Source organism: Parus major, chromosome 11 (assembly GCF_001522545.3).
Source record: "Parus major isolate Abel chromosome 11, Parus_major1.1, whole genome shotgun sequence".
Lineage (NCBI taxonomy): Eukaryota > Metazoa > Chordata > Aves > Passeriformes > Paridae > Parus > Parus major.
Window position 1 is genome coordinate 18,396,442 of NC_031780.1, and position 10,174 is coordinate 18,406,615.

Consider the following 10,174-nt stretch of genomic DNA (forward strand, 5'->3'; position numbering starts at 1 on the left):
CCTTCCTCTGGGAAACAGCACCAGGACACTCCTTCCTTCCTTCCTTCCTTCCTTCCCACCTTCCCCCAGGAAACAGCCTCAGGTCACTCCTCCTTCTGGCCGTGCCATCAGCACCACTAGGAACAGGCTTCCCCCACAAGGAATCACACGTGCTGTACTGCAGTTCCTAACACTGACTCCTTCCGAGTTAGAGACAAGTGCTGCCATTGCTTCCTGTTCCCACTGCTCTGGACGGGAAGAAATCCTTACAAACCATTTTTCACTAGTCAGTCACCTAAACTGTAAATAAATCCCTATACCATAAATGTAGGAACAGCATCTCTTGGAGCCCAGAGGTTCATGGCTCACGACAGCAGAGTGAAGAACAGCCCAGTGCAGAGTGAGCAAAGGCTCTTACATTAAACTCAGCCCATTCTTGGCCTTCCTGAGATACAGCTGGGACCTGCCAGGCTGGAGCATGACAGGAGTACTGGTAGATTATTATTTTTGAAATCTTCTCTTTTATCATCAAGCTTTTACATTTTCTTCAAGTCTCAAAGCCCCAGCACTGCCTCTCTTGCCTTGCCTCCTCCAGAGGCAGCTGAAGTACAGCCCATCAGGAATGGAGGTGTTCAACCAGTCCACAGAGAGGACTGAAACTTGAGGAAGCCGTGCCGTAACTGTGGACATTCTCTTCCATTTGTACTGAAACAATCTTCCCCATTTCAGTTACAATCTACAATACAGTATTTTTATTTACCAAGTTGATGGAACTTGCACCACAATTCTTGATCCTTCTAAACTTATCTGAGGAGCATAGGCTTCTTTATTTTCAATCTGTGCTGTGTCCACAACCACCTAGCAAATAAAAAAAAGGGAAAATTTTTAAGCATTAGTTTATCACCCCTGTAGTTAAAGTCTAATAATTTCACCTCCCAGTCATGATACAAGTACAAAAAAAACCCCAAATAAAACCAAACCAACTCACGAAATCATTGTAAATTTACTTCTATTTTAATATAAAATTAGTTTAGTAGAGAAACGTGTATTTTAGTTCTTCTCAGTTAAATCCTGTAGTAATGCATCACTATGTCATTACCAGCTGCTCCTCCTCCCTGCTAGTAGTTCTCAGTGACTCCACACAACAGCCCTTATTTTTGACAAGTTTAGCACAGTTACTACTTTAAGAGCTCCCAAACACCTACTCAGCAACATGTTTTAAATAATTTAACTGTAGTGCATGGTATGATATAGAAAAGTAACATTCAGCCATAAAAACCATCACAATTCCTAACATACACCCCTCCCTTTTAAGATTATAAAATTCCACATCAATATTTCTATATTCCACTAGATGAAAACGTACTATTATTAATTCCTGAATAAATAAAGAGAAGAAAAGTGACTGTTCAGTTTGTTGGACTCTAAGCCATCTGTAAGATGTCATGAAGACAAATAGAAGAGGAAAGTCTTGAAAATCAACCCTGTGTCATGAACCTTTCTTTTTAGACAATGGAAAAGGAATGGATTCACTTCAGCTTTATTTAACTCTTAATTTAGTGATAGTGAGTTCCATATTTGGTTCATGCTTTCTGTTGTTGTCCGTTCTGTGTGGGTTGGCCTTTTTGATCATTTCCATAAATTCCTATTTTGGTCATGCTGAAACAGCAGCTTTTTGGCAGCAGTCAGCAGTTCTTGCTTCAGTGACTAGCAGATTAGCTGTACCATTTATCCTTGAAATGGCAAAAGTCCTCTGGTATAAATAAGGCTCAAGGGACATTATTGACTTTGCTGCCATCACCTCACCTACACTGCTCCTGTTTCTAACTGGTTGTCTGTTACTGGGTATGAAAAAATGTGAAACATAATGCTGAGTTTCTCCTCTCTCACTTTAACAAATCCATCAAATAATACTTGAACATAATTATTTCCCACCTTTCAAATATTTTAGCATAAGGCCTTCTTTCTCCTTCAGCTGAATCTAGGCATTTGCTCAGGTTTATTCAATTTTAAACATGTCTAAGCATGGGGATACAAGGCCACACTATCACCCACCCATGAAAATACCTCTCATTTTGGAACAGGGCAATTCCAGTATTCTTTTCTTGGTGTTTATATGTTTTCATTTTACTTAATTTGCTAATCTGCAATTCAGCCCTACTGCAGTTTTAACTGTGAAAAGGAGAAATGAACTCAGGATTTTCTCAACTCCCAAGAAAAGTACAGTCTGCACTCCAGACCTGAAGTCAGAGGTAAAACTCTGATTTGTGCAAACCTGTGTGAGGTTCTGGTTGTGGTGCATGGTTGGTGCCCATGGTCTGGGCTTTGCTGGGGTGTTCCTCCCCCAGGACAAACCTTTCTTCCCTTTACGAAAAGTTTTACATTTCTCAACATCTGTCAGAGTCAGGATGTCTGGGATTTAAACTTTACTAGGGGATTTAGTGCTCCTGCAAATGCATGTTGGAAAGATCAACTAGCACAAAAAAAAAAATTTTATCTGTTAACCTCTTTGCATGAGGCCAATTAGAGGTTTTATTTCCACTCACCCTCTGAATTCAGCTATTTGAATGTAAATTACTTTCATTCAAACATGCAGATTTCATCAGCTGTCCCAAATCTCAAAATGCAATTCTTATTATATACATGCTAAGGTAAGAACTGAAAATTTGCACCTCAAATTATTTATTATGTGAAAAAAACTACAGCCCAAAATAACCAAGCACATTAAATCACAACTCACTGTGCTTTCCACACTTAATGAAAGTAAACTTAATGAAAGCAAACTTAATGAAAGTAAACACTTCTCAAAAGGCACATGGCAAGATGGTTTAAAAACAATGAGACTGTCAAGTCATGGTTTTTTGAATTGGGCATTTAAGGTACAGATCCACACACAATTCTGAATGAATGCAGACAGCCCAGTACCTAAAAACAGAATAATGCTCTGTGCTATGCCACAATTCATTTATCTGCCTTCCTCACTAAATAAACTTAAAATAAACACATCCTCCCTCCCTGCCTGGTGGTGCTTAGAGAACAGCTTCCTGTACCTCAGACACCCATTGTTCTTGTTTTACAGGTGCTTCCTCTCTCCCTTCCACCCAAAGAACTCTTTCACAACCCAAATTCCAATTTCTTGTCACTGCATGAAGTGGATACAAGCATAACTGGATGTTGTAAAAAAAGATGGCACGAAGTTTATAAAGAGAAACCTCAACCCTCATACACCTCTAAACTGTAAAAAATCAAAGTGAGAATGAAGGAGAGCAGGCTTGCAGGTCTTCTGTCATGTGCATGGCTCATTATGTGCCTTTGAAGAGTGAAGCCTGCTGCTTTCAGAACCTGAGGTTCATGCAAGAATCTTTGCAGACATTGAGGATTCAACACAAGTAAAACTCCATAGCTCAGCTCTTTCATTTGGGAGAATAGTAAGTTTTATGCTGACACTCTCCAAAAGTGATGACAAACCTGAAGAATGTCAGTGCTTCAATTAGGAGCAGGTCTAACTCGTTATGTCTAGACTGGGGGACACCAGATTTCCAGATTCCTGAGTCCAAATGTGCCTCATGCCACTCCTCAAACCTCCTCGGGGCAGGACTTGGGTGTGCACAGCACTGAAACCCCCTGGAAAGGAAACGGTGGAAGGTGCAGCATCCTCCCAGACACTCCTCATCCAGACACTCCGGAGCCACAAACTGCTCCTGCATTTCAGCACACTCCCATAGGGCTGCTGAGAAACTCCTTCCTCCCTGGCCTCATTTCCTGACTCCCAGCATCCTACCACAGACTGTGGCAGCTCAAGACACAATCCCATTTAACCATACCCTTTTTTCCAGTCCTCTTCATATTTATTAACATTTAATACATGCTTTCCTTCAAAACACCTAAGTAGAAATTTGATAAATCCTACTGTTCCAGTTCCTCTGTCCCTGCAAAGACACCACCTTCTTATGCCTCCCTGTAAAACTTCTCAGCCAAAGCACAACTATTTCCTACCCTTCAACCCCTGCATCTCAGTGAAGCAGCTGCACTGTTGTTATGACAGTGATGGTCTGCACATTTGATTTTAGGCTGCCATTTTAAGAATAGTCAGTTGAATTCCAGTGTCATTTCAACCCACTTCTCTAACAGGTATTTAATATTAAGGGAATACCTAAGATCTGATATCTAGTATCAAAGGGATGCTGTAATAAAGTAGAAATGTCTGGCAAATTCATCGTTTCAAATCTACCATTCAACATTACTGGAGAATCTTCTAGTAGCTCCAAAAGCACATGGTTTAATTTGCTGGGATAGAAGGTGAAGGTCACCTAACCAGCTGTGTGATCTGTCTGAAAAACAGATTTAAAAAATATGCAGCTATTTGGGTCCTTTAACTACAAATTAATTACAAAGCCCTCGTGGTCTCCCATCACCTTGAACAAGGAATCAGTGATGAACCAGCAAGAAGCATTTAACTCACTGTAGGTTAAAGACAATTCAAAGAATACTTGGCAATACTATCACAGGCCACAGTGCAGCTTTATCCTTGCATTTCCTCCCTATGCTGAAGGTGCAGCCTTTTCCCCAACTCACAGGAGACCCAAAGACCCACGTGTCACACACAAACACTGCACTAAGTGCAGAGATTGCAGTAATTAGGGGAGCACAAATGCATTTTCTTACCAGAGTATCTTCCAAGCATCTATTTTTATCAGCTGCTTAGATACTGTAAATTCCACTGGTTTTCTTCCCCTCAAGAACACATATCTACAGCAAGGCATTTAATTGTTCTGCCCTCTGTTGGAGATAATCAGGTAGCATTACCTGGTGCAGACTCACTGGTTTATGTTGGGCAGGAAACTCAGCTTCCAATCAAAGCAGAGAGGAAATTTTAAAAATGGCATGTTTTGAAGCTAATTTGAGAGGGGGGTAGATGTGTGTTTGGGTCTGTTTGTAACATGGTCATGTATAGATTTGAAAATATTTCATTTCTCCATGAAGCAGAAGTTTAATTTCTTGTGTTCTCTCTTGAAACAGAGATCAGGAAGCACCTGGTGCATTCTTCTGTTCCTGTCAACTACAGACACCACCTACAGACTCCCATTCTACAAGGACACATTTTGCTCTGAAATTGAGTTAACTGCAGCACTAAAAATAGAGCAACATAGAACAAGACTCTGCAAATTAATCCCTAAACTCCAAAATATCTAGTTTCTCTTCAGGGTGTTTACATAACCTTTGTTTTCCTATGACTATTGGTAGTCACCTACCAGTCCAGCCTGGCCAAACAAGAGCTGCACAGCAGTTTTGCAGGCTCCTCTCCACGTGGAAGGGCAGACCTGGTTCAGTACTTCAGTCACAGGAGAGTCATCACGGGGTGTGAGTCCATTATGGCATCCAGCTTCCTTGATCAACTGCAGCATTGTGTGCTGGAAAAATAATAAACACTCTGTGCTACCCAACACATGATTTACAAATGGTATCACCAATGCTTCCAGATGGATTTGTCATTGTTCTACACGCTTTTCAGACAGCTAGAATGTCTGCAACCTCTGAACAGTCTTATATAACTAGGAGAGTTCCACTGCAGAACAGAAATATGGAAGATTGTCTCTGCTGTTTGGAACACAATACTGTGCCAAAATCATAAAACACTATTTCTGCTTATATTCTGGCAAACCAGTTTAATCAAAGCTATGAAAAGCACTGCAAAGACAACAGAAGAGCAGCATTTTGAGCAACTTATTATTTCAACTCTTTCAGGAGCAAGGGACTAGGTTTATCTAAAAAAAAAAAGTGAAAGTGCTGATTAAAATAAACAAAAAGAAGTGAAAGTGTTGATTAAAATTGCCCAAATTACTTCTGAATGGACATAGTTTCCATTTGTTTATACTGACACTACAATTAACTTATCCATAATTTAAAATTCTTTCTAAAAAATTGATTCCAGTTTGTAAGATGACATCAAAATGAGCTCTGTTACAAAGTACTTTTTTCAAGTACCTCCCTTAGCACCAGGCTGGGCTGACTTATTTGGGCACCTAAGGAGATAAAGGCTCTGACATGCATCACCTGGCAGGGGAATCTGTAAGGGCTCACTTTCTTCTCTACTTCTTCACACCTAACACATCTATTTTCAAATGTTCACAGACGCTTCATTGCCTCCTAGATCTCTATGCCTATGCCTCTCTCAGACTGGACTGAAATTGCTCAGGTGGTCAGAATGTTACCAGGAACAGGCGTAGCCCTACAATGTTATCAACATCGTGTTTCCACAGGAAGCCAGGCTGAAAAAAAGCACTTTTAAACACAGCTTTGGCACAAAACCTCTCTTACTGCTGTTCTCTACATTTGGATGAATTCTACTCCTTCTCCCCCATCTTTACTTCTGTGGTTAATTAGGAGTGATTACCGTTTTCAGCTTCAGGTTTTCTGCTGCAGACTCATTGAAGGAGATTCCTTTCAGAAAATGGGACCCGATCTGGACAGGGACAGTGGGCAGCTCACACTGAATGGGCTGAGGTGGAGTCTGTCTCCTTCCTGTCTGCTGGGCTTCAGCTTCACTGCAACAGCCCTGAAGTACACAACAGATCAAACAGAAGGAACTAAGACATTAGAAACGCCTCATATGGTCCAAATGTTTGTGTATTTTAAGTACCCATTTTCAAGTGAGGAGGGATGAAAGAGAGCAGGATTAGCAGATCCTACCTGAAGACTTGCTTCAATCGCTTTTGGGTTCAAGTGGAAGCCAGCCTTCATTGCATATTCACAATGACCCAAGCTCTCCAGGGCCACTTTGTAAGCCTGACATCAAACAAAAAGTTGAGATAGCACAGGCATATCAGCAAGGAAGCAAGCACACAGTCATTGTGTCTGGGTACAGACAGGGATTGGAACAAGGATTTACCCCACTCAGTTCTATGGCATACACACATTTCTCATGGAAGATTCCAAAGCTGTAATTCCCAAATACCTCTGAGCTGTCTGTGGTACACAATTCTGCAGGAACACACTCCTTCCCTATTTCACTCCTTGACCCACTGACTGTACTACATGCACATGAAAGCAGCAGACTTGAAAAACCACCTGCAAAGCACTGTCAATTTTCATGTTTAGCTCTTTGAGCTGATGTTCAGGGATGGCCACACTCTGTGAGCAGAAAAGTTGCTGAACTTCAATTCCTGCCAAACATCCATCACAGCCTCTTTCTCGCAGTCGAGATGTGGCCTGTAATGTAAAATAAAAATCCAGGGTGAGGAAGGTCAGCATTAAACCAGGTCAAGGCTTAAATAGATTTCAAAAAAGAGCAAAAAAGCCTGCAGACTTTAAAACCTTCTACAGGAGATGAGAAGCAGCACCTGGGGGAAAGGACCTGGAGACTTTATTGTAACTTACTCAACTTCTACTGCTACTTTGGAAGCAGAACTCTGACGTAACCTGCACAGCACATGGGTGTTGGCCAGCACTTGGGTTCAGCATTGTTTGCTGTTACTATTTCAGCTCCCTCTCAGGACCAGGGATCCTGTTACACAGACCACACCATGGCTGTGGTTACCTGAGGACAGACTTGTAACTCCAACATAAACAGAAAATATGGTACATCATGGGTACAAGCACTGCTGTGTTCATGGGATGATACATTTCATAAACTTATGGGTGATTACTGCGGTGCAATTTGAGAAGAGCCACACGATGCTAAGATCAACTTAGCACAGCAAGAAAATAGCTTTGTGCAATATGATTTTGAAAAACAAGAAATAAGCCAAATATCTACTTTTAGCTGTAAAATCCTACATCAGTGAGCAGGGTAAAGCAATTAGATGTGGGTTATTTTCCAGTCTAGGAGGGAGTCTTGTTCTAAAGCAGGATGTCCAAATTGGGGGGTTCTGGTACTACAGCCAATGGACAGACATGGGCTCACCTCATGGACACAATTACTGCATTTCCCAAAGCAAATCTTAAAGAGCAAAACCAGTTTTGAGCTACTGACAAAGAATCACCTTAAACATCACTCTGAAGCAGCAGTGCTCTCCTGCCAGAGAGGCTGATTTTATCAGAAAACAATGGATTGCCTTCCACTCCAAAGTAGAGATTGACAAATATTTCAGTATTTCAAATCCCCTTTCTATTAAAATTATCTGTATTAGTCTATCTGCAATTATGAGAAAGAGATTTTATTTATTTAGAAACCATGCATTTTTCTTATGCTATCCTAATACCTCACACAGATACCCCAAATCAGTTATTTCAATCAATCATAAAAACTGAGATGTGTCTTCTATTGTTATTTTGGAACTATGGAGAATCTCTGTTTTATCTCTCTTCTCCCCATGTATGTTTAATACAGGAATTGATTAGTACAATACTTGTACAAGATTCTTTTGAAATACTGGTTTTGTATTTCAAAAAAACATAAACAGGTGAAGTGGGTTGCTCAAAAGCTAAAAAAAAAATATCAAGTTAATGTTCTCTGTGAAGCCAAGTTTAATTTTAATCACTGCTTAAACAAATTTGATAGCAATTGCAGGGCATTTCTAGAAATTGTTGTAGTTTTAAGAAGCTAAGTGTCATACACATAAAATTAACTCCTTCTATACCAAAGAAGTACAGCTATACCAGATTAGACCTGTTATGATTATCTGTAATACACCTAAAGCACTCCCAAATCCCAGTTTTATCCAGTAAAATAAATTTGTACTGCAGTAAAAAAATCACACATAATCCCTCTGCATTCATGCAACTCATCAGCTTTCCTGTACCTTGCAGATGTCAGTGAGAAATGGAGACCTTGACAAGATTTGCAGTCAGGGTGACTAACAAGCCATGTGGGCAAATGAGACTGCAAAAGCACATGCTCCAAGTCATCTGAATTTAGGGAAAACACACACTCTGTGTCTGAAGCCATTCTGATCTATCAGGTCCAGACTTCAACAGTGCCAGGGAAAGCAGAAAACCTCATAAAACTGAATGTCTTTATAAAGTACTGGTTTTGGCTGGCAAAGTAAAGATTCCACAGATGACAGGTGATTGTGAAAGTACAAGAGTGGCACATTTAAGTAACATGGGTCACATTCCAACAGTGGATGGATGAAGCAACATCAAACTCACCAGCATGAAGACAAAAGTGTTAAAAATTACCACAAAGATTTTGAAGTATAGAATAGAATTAGTGCTCAAAATCTGAGAGAAAGAGACATTACCTAGATTATTTTTTCATCAAGATTTTGCTCTGTTTTCACAAAGACTCGTTGAGGTTTTTATTTTTAATTCCCTCTGTCTGCCCTATTTGAACAGTGGCACTTCATTATCCATAACAAAAATCTGTTTGCACTGCTTGTGTGCTCCTTATGCACAACCCTATAGCAAAGAAAACTTTACACAGGGCAAAGATAGTGCACTCATCACATGACTGAAATGAGTTTTAGTGTCTGAAACCAACTGTGCCACGTTTCCCCCTTCAAATGCAGCATGTCTTTAAAATCAGCTGTTTTCTTCCTTTGTTAGGACACCCAGGCTGACTTTAGGTTTCACTAAATCTGCTGTGCTTACAGCAAGACCTCCTCACCTCTGCTGCTCCTCTCCATGATCTTATTGCATCTTCCAGCTCATTTGTGGGGCTTATATTTGAGGCTCCAGTCCCACTAACGTTCTTCCTCTCCTGAGCCACAGCTTCAGCAAAGCAGGAGTGTGCCACAGGCTGGACTTTCTGCAGAGCTTGTGACAGGAATTGGAAGTGGACCTGCATCACTGTCAGGAAACATCGCCCAAGTACCTGTGGGAGACAAGACAAACCACGTAGAAGACACACTCGTGTTTCGAGCACACAGAAGAGCTCACAGAAGTTTCCCTTCTTCCTTTCTGTTTGGTGTTTGGGGTAAGGAACTATGTTAAAGTCTGATCTTTTCTTATTAAAATAATGCTTCAGATCGTAAGATATGATATTCAACCATTTACTTAAAATACAAATGAGCATTAGTTTCTATGAATGAAGGGGACATTCTGAGTCATTTTTAGTTCTGTACTCAAGTTCTGGCTACTTGACAAATGAAAAGCTTGCTCAGTTACTTGGCAAAATCAAGCACAAAAATGGGAGTAGCATATTATCACAAGGACCAGGTCAACACCAAAACCCATCTGCACAAAGAGCCAGCTGAATTTCTGATAAAAACCCAAAGCAGCAACAACAAAACATCAATAATTGATAAATGATGAA

The 10,174-nt window shown here is 40.5% G+C and overlaps 1 protein-coding gene across 3 annotated transcripts in view; it reads right to left on the reverse strand.

Annotated features, from left to right (window-relative positions):
* GARRE1 (granule associated Rac and RHOG effector 1) overlaps positions 1–10,174 on the reverse strand; it is a 55,461-nt gene that overhangs the window by 10,085 nt on the left and 35,202 nt on the right. For all 3 annotated transcript variants that reach the window (XM_015640117.3, XM_015640115.3, XM_015640116.3), the window contains exons 3-8: positions 9,527–9,733; positions 7,048–7,188; positions 6,670–6,765; positions 6,374–6,535; positions 5,232–5,390; positions 740–837 (exon numbers count right to left, since the gene is read on the reverse strand). In XM_015640117.3, coding sequence (XP_015495603.1) covers positions 740–837; positions 5,232–5,390; positions 6,374–6,535; positions 6,670–6,765; positions 7,048–7,188; positions 9,527–9,733 — 863 coding nt within the window. The remainder of the gene's footprint in view (positions 1–739; positions 838–5,231; positions 5,391–6,373; positions 6,536–6,669; positions 6,766–7,047; positions 7,189–9,526; positions 9,734–10,174) is intronic.